General features: G+C 35.1%; 2 protein-coding genes and 1 pseudogene across 3 annotated transcripts; all 3 read left to right on the top strand.

Moving 5' to 3' along the window:
• The first annotated feature begins 1584 nt into the window (after nucleotides 1-1584).
• On the top strand, nucleotides 1585-5959 carry LOC143609742 (ABC transporter G family member 1-like; annotated as a pseudogene). Its single transcript, XR_013149471.1, has 8 exons — nucleotides 1585-1870; nucleotides 2084-2163; nucleotides 2735-3198; nucleotides 3281-3367; nucleotides 3549-3665; nucleotides 4095-4295; nucleotides 5071-5157; nucleotides 5258-5959. The product of XR_013149471.1 is annotated as an ABC transporter G family member 1-like (transcript).
• A 2276-nt stretch (nucleotides 5960-8235) lies between these two features.
• On the top strand, nucleotides 8236-10496 carry LOC143609741 (tropinone reductase homolog At5g06060-like). Its single transcript, XM_077084413.1, has 4 exons — nucleotides 8236-8529; nucleotides 9703-9919; nucleotides 9988-10094; nucleotides 10194-10496. The coding sequence occupies exons 1-4, from the start codon at nucleotides 8236-8238 to the stop codon at nucleotides 10368-10370; spliced, it is 795 nt and encodes a 264-aa protein (XP_076940528.1). The 3' UTR covers nucleotides 10371-10496.
• A 1365-nt stretch (nucleotides 10497-11861) lies between these two features.
• LOC143609732 (uncharacterized) lies at nucleotides 11862-13532 on the top strand. Its single transcript, XM_077084407.1, has 6 exons — nucleotides 11862-12007; nucleotides 12163-12375; nucleotides 12451-12546; nucleotides 12659-12804; nucleotides 12877-13096; nucleotides 13219-13532. The coding sequence occupies exons 1-6, from the start codon at nucleotides 11873-11875 to the stop codon at nucleotides 13408-13410; spliced, it is 1002 nt and encodes a 333-aa protein (XP_076940522.1). The 5' UTR covers nucleotides 11862-11872; the 3' UTR covers nucleotides 13411-13532.
• Nucleotides 13533-13677: the final 145 nt, after the last annotated feature.

Here is a 13677-nt window from a genome sequence, read left to right on the forward strand (position 1 = left end):
TAGTTAGTAAAATGCTTGTCGGTAATATGTTTGAGAAACGTCTAAGGATGCCACGAGAAAAGGTGTCGATAATTCGTTGTTGGTAGTCCTTAATCAGGTCATGCCTTTACCACATATTTTTCGAACTACAACATTAGGAAGATGCTATTTAGACACACATTTGAGTTTAGAGAGGGTGTGTTTAAAAGAGGAAATGCGTGTAAAAAAGTAAAAATGTGTCCGGATAGACAATGCCTAAGATTAGACGCACTTATGAGTTTGGGAACTCAAGTCTTTTTTTTTAAATGGCAAATCATAAGAACTAAACACTGTATGTGAGGTGAAAATATTCATGTTCAAATGCTTATGAACTTTGCGGGCTTTCTTTCTCATTTTTATGTTTCTGTATGAACGTAATGAGATGTTTTAAATATAGGAAAATTCTTCAAATAGCCTATTATGACCAACACTTTTCAAGAATAACTATGGTTTTCAACAAATCCTCAAAATGGCCAAATAATTACGTCGGATCCACTGTTTAATTTGTCAATTGAAACCTAGATTCTCAATTCGGGGGGGGGGGGGGGGGGTTGAGTTATAGAGTGAAATTCAACACTATGGTTGTCTTCTCTTTGAAAAACCAAGCGATTTACATATAGATTTGTTTGATTTTGTGGAGAAATAATAAGAAAGATGGAGATGGAAGCTGTTTACGGAGTTTTAAGGTTTGAGAGGTAGAAGATGAAGAATTTCGTCGGATCCATTAATACGTTGACGTGCATGTGGTGCGATTTTAAAGGTCCACGAATTCTGCCGGACGGTGTTGAAATTTCGTTGGATCCAACGGAATTCTTTGACCATTTTGGGAATTTGTTGAAAATCATTGTTATTTCTAGAAAGTGTTAGTCGAAATAGGCTATTTTTGGAATTTTCATTTTAAATATTCATGTTCAAATGCTTGTTTCATTATCCTATCAATTTTTATTAACTTACCTATAAAATATATATTACTTTTACTCTCTGTAACAAAACGCGGGCCAGAAATAGTCGCCATCAACATTACACATGCTAATTTTATATACACATTTTTCCAAATAAAGCAAGCATTCAAAAGACGACTAGAGTCCTGATTAAATGGGAATAAATCAAGTTAATTTATAACATTATCAACCTCGAATCTCACATTTTACTACCAAAATCTTGATAATTTACTTTTTTTGATACTTTAGGGAAAACGTTTTCTTTTCATAACTTAAAACGCTGGAAGTTTTGAAATTTTAAAACAATGGTTACAGGCAAATTGTGTATATATATGTATTTAGATAAAGACTGTTAATCTCAGATCTTTTATACATATTAAAATTCACATGCATTCTAGCCAATTTATATAAAAGGTAGACTTGGTTCTCGCAATTCTTAGCATAAACTGCTTTTGAAAATAACGCCCCCACCGTTATATAAAAATCCAAGAATTATTAATTGCATCAAAAGAAGTGTGATTGAACTAGCATGGGTAGTTTGGTACATAACAATGGCAAACTACTTAGAACTCTCTCTCTCTCTCTCTCTCTCTCTCTAGTTCTTTGTTTAAATCATTGAACTAGCATGGGTAGTTTGGTACATAACAATGGCATATGTCCTGAACCAGATGATCAATGGGGTATAGAAATCGTCGAGTCTGAGCCGCATGTGTTGAATAAAAGGGTGAGTGGAGCGTATTTGACGTGGGACGATGTTGGAGTGACCGTTTCAAGTTCAACTTGGATTGCGTGTGGAGATACATGTAAATCCTTACTTAATGGTGTCACTGGATATGCTAAACCAGGAGAGATTGTTGCTATCATGGGTCCATCTGGTTGTGGCAAGTCCACTCTCCTTGATTGTTTAGCAGGTGCATAATATTTAACCCATTTGTACATACTTCCAAGTAACTATTAATTATATTATATATATGCATGTCTCATATATATCCAACTTATATTTTATCAAATTTGGCATAATAACATAGATAATTTACAGCCCTTGGGGCATCAAATTAATTAGTGGTACATAATGTATATTGCTTAGGACCTTACTTTTAACGTTTTTACGTTTATAATTTCAGGGAGGTTGGCTTCAAACACAAGGCCAACTGGACGAGTTCTAGTTAATGGACATAAACCAAGGCTAACTTACCGCACTTTGGTACGACAACAAGGCGATTGGGTTTTGAATTTATTTAATTATAAGATACAAAAAGACACATCTTTGTTCTGAAATATTTGATCCTTCTTCAGAGATTTAGACGCTATATAATTTCTTTCTTTTGGTGCAATCACACCAAGGTCATCCAGCTTACACTAGCTTTTAGTAAGATGTTAAAACTGATTTATTGCATTCCATTCAACAAAGTTACAATGTATGAAGATAATCCAGGCACGTTGGTTCAATACTAAAACCCTAACAACTATATTCCAATACCCTCGCAAAGAGCAAAAGATAATTGGATGCTCAGACCGGAAAATAATTAAAAAAGAAAATAATAATAATAATAATAATAATAATAATAATAATAATAATAATAATAATAAAACTAGTCTCTCGATTATTGACTTATTAATCCAAAATTCTGCCAAAAATCCACAGGCTGCTCGAATTTTCAAAAAGCTAGTATATTAACATAATTAGTTGTCCACAGCTTCCTCTGGTTCTGTTTGTTGGTTCCTGGAAGTATTATTTTACCATGCATCTTACACTTTTTCTATCATTAATTTAGGCGTATATGACTCAAGAACAAGTTTAACATGGACTCTAACCGTTAAAGAAACAGTCTACTACTCAGCTGAACTTCAACTGCCCAGAACCATGCCAAAATCCATGAAGAGGGATAGAGCAGATACAACTATAAGGGAGATGGGGCTCCAAGATTCCATCAACACAAGAATAGGAGGTTGGGGAATCAAAGGGCTTAGCGGTGGCCAAAAGCGGCGCTTAAGCATCTGCTTAGAACTATTAACACACCCTAAACTTCTCTTGCTTGATGAGCCTACAAGTGGTCTTGACAGTGCAGCCTCATATCATGTCATGAACAAGATTGATAAACTCACTAGACAATATGGGATGACAGTTTTAGCAGCCATCCATCAACCTAGTAGTCAAGTTTTCAGCCTTTTTAACAATCTTTGTCTTCTCTCTTCGGGGAAAACGATATATTTCGGTCCGACTATTGCGGCAAACCAGGTAACTCATTTTTATCATATATCATCAGAATTAGATATGACAAAACCATAAAGGTAACAACACCATTTCTTGTTATATTTAGTTTTTTGCGGCAAATGGTTTTCCTTGTCCTGATCTACAAAGTCCTTCAGATCACTTCCTCCTAATCATCAACACAGATTTTAATGAGGTTGGTCATACTGAAATCCAATCTTTCACATTAATGCATACCAACTCGTCTTTCTGGATCAAATTTATTTATATAAAAAGGATCAGCAAACAGATTGTGAAGATTAAATTGCTTGTTATAATTTAATAGATAGTTAATCGACATAAAATTCAACTAACGATTCTTCTTTTAACACTTTTAGGACACTGTTAGTGGAAATACTCCTGCTGAGAAAGTAATTGATGTACTTTCTGATTCCTACAGTACCTCTGAAATATATATGGGAGTCAAAAGTGAAATAGCTGCTATATGTGTTCAGGTAGTGCATGATCTCAATACTTGAACTCACTTGAGTTTGGGAGAACTTGAAAGAACTTCACTCAACTATACCTTTTTATTTGTTTTATCGTATGTATTATATGTAACTTATATCTACGAAATAAAATAAAGAAAAACATGTGGATCGACTTTAAAAATATGTGTAGCAAACGCTTACATACATGCGTGAATAGTGTAAAAAAAGGTTATATGAAGTATCTGCATAGATGTAATGAACGTTTACATATATATTTGTTACACCTATGTAAATAGCGGGTCCATGTTTCTTTTATTTCGTAAATATAAGTTACATATAATGCATATAAAAAAGGTTACATAAAAATTATTCTTAAATGGAATTATTTCGAGTTTTCACATTAACAAAGGTCTACAATATAGTACCAAATAATGAATCTTGTGAATTTTTTAGGAGGAAGGCTTAACTGAAAAGGCAGGATTAAGCTTGCAAGCTAGTTTTGTTACACAGTGTCTGGTGCTTGTAGAAAGATCATTCATAAACATGTATCGCGATATAGGATACTACTGGTTACGACTTGGTATATATATTGTCTTGGGCTTTGCGGTAGGAACCATTTTCTTCGAACTTGGTTCTGGATTCGGCTCCTTAAATGTAAGTTATATATATTGGAATCTATAATGAACAAAAAAGATTATATCTCAATGCCTAAGTTTTCCAAAAAAAAAAAAAAGACCACTTTTGTTAACAAAAATTAGTAACCACTTGGGCGTAACAGTTTCTAAAAAGTGATCTCTATAAAGGTTCCAGTTTACCTCCATTGATAGAAGTGAACAATACTCTACGAGGTTTGCTTGTCATCTAAGAAAACTTGTCAAGTTCGCTCGCAGGGCAGCAAACTGCCTAAAAGTGTAACTTTTTTTCTTTTTTAAATAAAGAAAAGACTTACAGCATTCTCATCCAACCCCTCATTTAATGTGAGGGGTGTTTTTATAATTTAGAGAGTGATTCAGGGTATTGTGAGTGAAGAGTTTTTATATTTTAGAAAAAGTAACGATTTTTCTTTATATTTGAAAAGTTACTGTTCATCTCATATAATTTTTTAATATATTTTGAGAGTGGTTGTGAGTGAAGGAACGAGAAAATGTAATTATAAAAGGTATAAAAAGTATTATTTAATTGAAATAGAGAGAGAAAATGTAGTGAGTTTTAGTGTAATTTTTGGTTTAGGAATAGGGGGTGAGATGAGAATACTCTTAGAAACACTTCATTGAATCCTAAATCACCCACTTATCCAAAAAATTCGAAAGCTGTTATTGAATACCAATTTGGCTGGTGACAATTATCTCAAAAAGATTTTTTACTTATTGTATTTCAAATAACCTAAAGATGCATACTAAAAACTGTTTGTTATGGTTCACGATTACAGGCTAGAATCTCAATACTAATGTATGTCTCTTCATTCCTAACCCTCTTGGCAATTGGCGGTTACCCCTCATTCATGGAGGAAATGAAGGTTTGTTGATGCATTTCATGTGGTCTTGAAGAAAGATAAGCGCGCATGCATGACCTTATTTTATTTTTTGACATCCATGTTGTAAAATATATTCGTGCAGGTCTTTCAATGGGAAAGATTAAATGGACATTATGGGGTTTGTTCATTTGTTATCAGCAATATGATCTCTTCAATTCCCTACCTACTTGTCATATCGTTAGTTCCCGGAGCAATAGCTTACTTTCTTGCAGGTCTTCAGAGAGAATGCGGACGATTCATATATTTTGCATTAATCCTCTTCGCAGCAATGCTACTAGTTGAGTGCCTTATGATGATTGTAGCCACCATCGTGCCAAATTTGCTCATGGGCATCATTACAGGTTGTGTAATCCAAGGATTGATGATACTAAGTGCTGGATTTTTTCGGTTGCCAAATGATATGCCTCAAATATTTTGGACATACCCTATGTACTATGTTTCCTTCCACCGGTATGTAGTACAAGGATTGTATAAAAATGAGTTCGAAGGTCTTAAGTTCCCGGCATACTTGGGAGGTCCTCCTAGCATTGATGGGGAGACGATATTGAAGGACGTTTTGCAAGTCGAGATGGGATACTCTAAGTGGATCGATCTTGGAATCCTGTTTGGAATGGTGCTTGTGTATAGGGTAATACTCTTCTGTACTATAAAGACAACAAAGAGGGTGAAGCCTGTTATTAAAGCTTTCTTGTTGAGTTCTACTTGTGTAAAGTAGAATCCTTGTAGCATCTCTGTTTTATAGCCAGCTTGCAACTCCATCTATATCTTGGAGCACAAAAATATGTCAAGTAAATTGAAACAAAAAATGAATGCATGCATCTACTTATTTTCTTCTGTCCAGGAATGGGTTAACCTTTTATTTTTCGAAAAATTAACAACTTAAATAACATAAAGAAAAGCATCGTCCGCGTCCGAACAACAACAAAACCTTGTAAAAGAAAATACGAACAACAATATACACCAAAATATGCACGATGTGTTGGCTAGTGGACCGTGTGTAATGACATGTTGAACGTCACAAAATGCTTCTTAAACTCGTTCGTTATCTTCAGCGCTATAACAGAAGCTATCTTTTTTAAGTAACATGTCTTCCTTCTTTTGTTAAATTTGTCATACCTTTTTCCCAAATAGTGCGGAAATAATCCAAGATCACCATCTCCTATTCCTTCATCATTTGCTACTTAAACTCTTTGATTCTCCTTTCAGCGAAACCTGCAACAATGAACTACCTAGTCCACATAACAGCCAATGATATTCAAGCTTTCATCCTCAACCAGATATTCCTAGCCCTTGGTGTTTGAAGTAACCCGTTGGGAGCTTTACAAATGTGTGTTTCTCTAAAACTCCTTTTTTTCTTATAAAAGTTTAGGGTGAGCTCATAGCTTGAGCTGTGTCTGTGTATTTGTTGGGCAATACTTGGGCTGTGTTGACCCACTTATTTCTATTCTTATCCACAATACGCATAAAATCCCATAGCCACTCAATAACTGTTGGTCACCCGATGGTTTTGTCTTGCCACCCGAATAAACTCATTGACGAGTAATATCGCGCGAACTGTACCTAAATTCCGCTAGCCGACCAAAGAACCAAACCTTCTGCAGGCTGACTAAACTCTTCGGAGGTTTGGTTCAAGTACAGGTAGCAATGGGCGGACCTAGTATATAACTAGGGGTAGCCTCCGCTACCCCTCAACTTTTGGCCGGTAGTACAAATTTTATATGTTTTGGTCGGTTTTCGTATTTCGCTACCACTGAAAAAATATAAAGTTACCTCTGTTTATTTAAAGCCCAACCAAATTTAAAGCTAAAATCAATTAAAGCCCAACCAAATTTAAGCACAAACTAAATAAAACCATTTGTTTGTTTTTCCTTTATGCTTAAATGTTTAGTTTAGGTCAGACATCAACATTCAACAAAACAAAGTTTCATTCAGTCATGACTTCCACCCCACACTGCCCCAACCCCCTGCATGCTGCAGCCGAGTAGCCAAAGGTCGGTGCTCCTTCAGTCCCTCACTCCTTCCACAGTTTGAATTCTGCTTGTTCAGTTCATGTATTCTTCTACTTCTACTTAAAATTGTAATTGTTTATTTGTTTATATAATTTGTTAATTTCGAATTGTTTATGGGCAATCAATTGATTTTTTTCAACAATGAACTTCTTTTAATTTTTGTTGTTTTTAGGATTTGAACCCAAGACCTCTCCTCTAAACCCAAGTGTTTTAAAGGCTTTGCCTTTGACAATGAAGCACCACCCCATTAATTGAATGGTTGATTATGGTTTGTTGGATATTCGGATAATATAAACTAGAAATTGTAATTGATTAGGAATTTAGGGCTTATGTGTAAATTGAAATTGATTATAGATTTATGGTTTAAATTTTCTCCCGTCTAAAATTAGGAAACTTGGAAGATAAAACAACAAAGTCTTATTAGCAGTCTTTTTAAATGAAAATTACAAGAAAATGATAATATCGGTCCAAAGGCAAATTAAAAAAAAAACAAAAAACTATTGTATGAAATATTGTAAAAAAAAATCAGTATTGTATGAAATACGGTAAAAAATTTCGTTTACATTGTATGAAATACAGTAATTTTTTTTTTTTTTTAACGTTACTCCTGAGATTATGGTTTAGATCCGCCACTAGGTAGTACAATATTACTCATCCACGAGTTTCGTTTGGTGGCAGCACAAAACCATCGGCCGATGATTCTTGAGTGGCCATTTTATGGATTTTATGGGACGATGTATAGGAATGAAAACAAAGGGGTTAACATGCCTATTTTAAGAAGTTTCCCAGCAAATTGGAAGAAAAATATATATATATATATATATATATAATGTTTTAAAATATGATATATAAGATATTATGAAAAATTAAAAGAAAAGCGTATATAAAATTGAGACCTAAAATAAAATAAAAAACAATAAAAACCAAACGCCTGTATTTTTAATTAAACTTGTCAGCTTATCTCGGTTGAAAAATTCATTAAAACTATATTGGAAATGATCAAAGTTGTCGGCACTATATTATTGACTTGACTGGTACTCTTCCCCCACTCATGGTCATGGAACATAATACTGGAAATCCCAGATGGCGTTTGGACGGAATGACAGCTCTTGTCACCGGCGGCACACGCGGAATCGGCTATGCTGTGGTCGAGGAACTTGCGGAGTTGGGGGCGGTGGTGCACACGTGCTCTCGCAATGAGTCTGAACTCAACCAACGGTTACAAGAATGGTCAGCCAAGGGGTTTACTGTAACTGGGTCCGTATGTGATGTTGCTTCACGCTCCCAACGACAACTGCTTGTCGCGGAAGTCTCGTCGCTATTTGGTGGCAAACTCAACATCCTGGTAAGTTGTTCTACTTATTTGCCCAAGAGTTTTGTTATTAATTACAAGTTGATAATTTTTACATACACATACACAACAAGAAAATTAGGGGTGAGCAAAAACCGAATCATAGCCGAAATCAAACTGTTAACCAAGAAAATTAGCCGAAATTAACCATAAACGAACAAAACTGACAGTTATGGTTAAGTGAATCTGATTAACCAGCCATTCGATTATGGTTATGGTTATGGTTAATGTGCTTTACTTAACTGACTTTAATCTAAACCAAACCGAACCTTGTATGGTTGTGCTTTCCGACTTTTCCAAATTTTGTATCTCTATTTCCATCCTTTATACCTTCATTTTATAGCTTCAAACATTTAAAATTATGATACAACTATTTATGACATGGCTTAGAATACCGTAACCAGGCTTGGAACCGGCATATTTCATATTCGAAACTTCATAAGTGAGCTTGGAACATCATAACCGAACAATTTTCAACTGAAACAAATAAAAAAAAATAAATTGAACAATTAAGCGAACTTAACACAAAACCGACCCATAACTAACGGTTAACCGACCATTCGGTTATGGTTATGGTGAAGCCCCATAACCAAACCGACTTTGCACACCCTACCTTCACTGTTGCGAATAGAACAAAAATTATGCAAAATAACTGAAAAACAGTTGTTGATTCTTTGAATCTATAAAAGCTAAAGTAGACCAAGCCTTTAAATGGCTGTTGCTTCTTTGAACCTATAGATTTGCTACGTAGTCATTATAGTTCATTGACCTTCTTTGAACCAATAGACACCCTTTAGTAATTTTTATTACTTGGTTACAAATCATGCATAAATAATAAGTAACTATTAATAAAACTTGAAAATGATGCTTATTGAAACCGGTTCGGACTAAAATTGACGGGCTGTGATTGAAACAGGTCGTGATAGGAAATAAATAAATATTATATTGGGTTTACCCGCCATACTTGGTTTTATGGCGGGTAGCGGCAGTAGATAGTGTCAGTAGGGAGTGCAAGAGCGAACTATTTTGACCCATTTAATAGTTTTAGTAGGCCTAGTCAACCTGCTTAGCAAACGAAAATTACCAAATCAACCCATTTAGATAGTAGTTGGCTCTTATAGTAATTTCACAAACTTCTGCACTTTCAAAAGGCTTACTTGCCCATAGATAAACAATGTTGGGACTGCAAATACAAAACCGACTACAGAGTATACTGCAGAAGAATATTCAATGCACATGACGACCAATTTGGAATCTTGTTACCATATGTGTCAACTTGCACATCCTCTTTTAAAAACCTCTGGAGTTGGAAGCATTGTGTTCATTTCCTCAGTTGCAGGCCTTGTTCATGTTGGTGTTGGATCGGTTTACAGTGCCACTAAAGGTATCGTTGCGTAGTCATTTTAGCCTTAGAAATAAGAAGTTGTTTTAATGTTGGTTTTACACCCACAGGTGCAATGAATCAACTTACAAAGAATTTAGCTTGTGAGTGGGCGAAAGACAACATTCGGGCAAATGGTGTAGCACCATGGTTTACTAAAACCTCTCTTATGGAACCGGTAATACATGCTCAGATTCGTTTTCTTTAATAATGATAGGTGTTTAATATCCATTGTTCTAAGTTGGCTTTATGGGGAATGTACGTTTATTATGTGTAGGCACTTGATAATAAGGAGTTTGTGGATCTTGTGGCATCTAGAACTCCTATTAAACGGCTTGCAGAAGCCAATGAGGTATCATCTTTGGTGGCCTTCCTTTGCCTGCCTGCTGCTTCTTATATTACTGGCCAAATAATCGCTGTTGATGGAGGACTTACGGTTAACGGGTTCCCCTAAGGGTATCATGTGGTCTTGCATATTGTTCAAGGTTTCATACCAGACAATCCTATTAACATTATGAGCTATGCAGTTGGTTTCATGTGCTTTCTTTTGGTATAGTCGTGCCAATTATACGGGTTTTTATGTTTTATATCTGAACTTTGGAAGTTGATTTTGTTATTTATACTTGATAACATGTACTTTAAACTTTCTGTGTGCTTGTAATTGCTAAGATGAATTGTCCTTTTGTTGGCAAGCTTGATTGATAAAGTTTATTGAACTATATTTTACATTACTACTAGAAGAATGAGTACAGTCTAGATCCCAACAGAAAAAAAAATTGAAAAACTAAATTAGTCGTTGTACATGATCATCACCGATGGTCATGACCTTTTATCACTAATCCGTTCCCGCCAGCATTTTCAGCCGTTTGTCGACGAGGACCAGTTGTGACGGGTTTTTCCATCTATCTATAGTAATGAAATTCTACCATATATCACTGATAAAACATATGGCCAAATATCTAGTTGAAACTCGATTATAAGCCGTCAAAAACAGACTAAAGTCAAATTCATTTGGGGTATTCTCTCAATTCCAAAAAAGCAACGGGATCAAGTATGAGTTGTCGATTAGAACATATATGGATAGAACCTATAAAGGGGCTCGAAAATAACGCGTCGTTCTAAACAAAAATGTCAGATTGGTGACGATAAACAATAATCAAAGTAGTGCTGATTCACAACAAACCATTTTAAATTAGTAAAATCTATAAATACGATGGGTATTGAGTACTGTGCAGTCGATATATAAGTCAGAATATCGGTACCGATAATATCAACGATATTGACCAATATATCACCGGTATTCTTGATATAAGTGTTAATTATCAACTTTTAGTGTTCAATTTTATTGTTTTAATTGTTAATTAATTCTTACTTGCTACGATTGTTAGTGTTTTGTAATTTGCAAAATGTTAATTTGTTAATGGTTGGAGACTATACTGAATTATTAGTGTTAAATTGCTATATATATGAATTTTACATTATATTAAAATTACCGATATCCCACCGACATCTCATTGCGATAACCGATATCTCATATCATCTTTTGTTATAACTCAATATTTTATTAAAAATATAATTACAACTTACGAAATCGCTAGGTGTATCTTTTTCGTGATTATAAGGAAATTGTATGAATATTTCATTAGAAATATAATTTAAAATTATAAAACCATTTAATTTGATAAATATAGTGTTTTCTAAATTAAATTTAATCATTTAATTTCTATAACATTTAAAAAAAAACTAATAATTAAATAAATAAGAAAATCCAAATTAGTTATTATTAATCCATACTGAAACAGAGAGGAGGTGAAATTGGTTTTGGCCTTGTGGGCTTGATTGAAGATGAATAGAGTGTGCAGGAGGTTTACGTAAGCGGAGCCTCACATATAACAACTAAAATAAGTCACTTTATTTAATTTAATACAAACTACAAATCTAAACCAAATTCAAGAAATGGGTTGGAGAGGCATACTGGGTTTTGAGTACGGAATCGTACAGGCACCTCTAGGACCCGATATTTCCGGCCCGGAGCTTGTCGCCGCCGTCGCTAATTCCGGTGCTATTGGTATCCTTCGAGCTCCCGATTGGGTTAGTCTTTTTCTTAATCCTAATTTAGTTTGTTAGTTAGGATTTTTATTTTCTTTAAGGTTTTATATGATCTATCTCCAATTTGAACTTATACGTAATTTGGGGCAAATTTGTAGCAGATGAAAGATTATAACTAAATGTTATATTAATAACAGGAATGCCCGGATTATTTAAGAGAGCTGATAAGGAAGACAAAGACTTTGACCAGCAAACCATTTGGAGTTGGCATTGTGTTGGCTTTCCCTCATAAACAGAATTTGAAGTGTGTACTTGAAGAAAACGTTGCGCTCCTGCAGCTTTATTGGGGCGAAGTAACGGAAGATGTAGTTTCGGAAGCTCATCAAGCCGGGGTCAAGGTTGTTCCACAGGTTAGCGGTTAGCCCTGATTCATGAAACTGAAATAACCAAACCCCTTATTATTGTAACTTCAATCCTCTTTCCAGATTGGAAGTTTTGAAGAAGCGAGGCGTGCTGCGGATGCTGGTGTGGATGCTATAATAGTTCAAGGACATGAGGCAGGAGGGCATGTTATCGGTCAGGTACATTGTTTTTGCATCTTTTTTATTAATAATCTGATCTGAATTATATAGATCAAACATATGTGACACTTAAAAAACATGAAATGTTTAAAACACTTCTTTACATTGACAGGAAGCATTGACTGCACTGGTCCCACGAGTGGTTGATCTTGTTGGGTCCAGGGGTATTCCGGTAATTGCTGCTGGTGGAATTGTTGATGAGCGAGGCTATGTTGCTGTGTTGGCACTCGGGGCTCAAGGTGTATGTTTAGGCACCAGGTACATTGGTTCTTCTTATTAAATAAATCTCTTGATTTGACCGTTTGACTTAAGTTGAATTCGCTTGCCAAGGTTTCTTGTGACTGAGGAGAGTTATGCTCACCCATTGTACAAAAAAAAGCTGGTTGAAATGAGTGAAACAGAATATACAAACGTATACGGTCGTGCTAGGTGGCCAGGAGCACCTCACCGTGTCCTGAAAACGCCTTTCTTTTTAGAATGGAGAAATCTACCAAATCATGAGAATGAGGCTAATCAACCGGTTATTGGTCGTTCAACAATACATGGGATGGTAAGTGTGTCTTTTTATATTCATGGAATTTTGTGTTTCACAAAACAGTTGGAACTTCATGAATGGAAATGCACTAATACTGAATTTTTACTTTGAATTGTTTTGTTGGTCAAACTATACAGGAAAAAGAAATTCGTAGGTTTGCGGGTACGGTTCCCAACAAGACAACGACAGGTGATATTGAAAGCATGGTGATGTATGCAGGCGAAGGTGTGGGACTTATCAAGGATATCTTGCCAGCTGCTCAAGTGGTAAAGAGACTGGTTGAAGGCGCGCAGACTTTGATCCGGCAACATTTTACATCTTCAGTTTGAATCTTAAAGTGCGTAGATCATTGCAAATAAAATAAAATGTTGTAATTTGTATGATCAAAGAGCAGTTTCCATATCTTTAAAAACATATAAAACAAAATGAAATGCTGTAATTTATGATATTATCATGTTCCTGCAAAGTCTCATTGGCTGTTTGGTTTCGGACCGAAGATACAAGTATGTTGTAGCATGTAGGTGTGTAAATGAGTAGACCCTTGTCATCTACGTTATAATCTTGAATCGAATGGAGCTTAAACAGTCTCAAGCCTA

This window comes from Bidens hawaiensis, unplaced genomic scaffold (genome assembly GCF_021521415.1).
Source record: "Bidens hawaiensis isolate Kalapana, Puna unplaced genomic scaffold, B.hawaiensis_p1.1 tig00012779_1, whole genome shotgun sequence".
NCBI classification, from domain to species: domain Eukaryota; kingdom Viridiplantae; phylum Streptophyta; class Magnoliopsida; order Asterales; family Asteraceae; genus Bidens; species Bidens hawaiensis.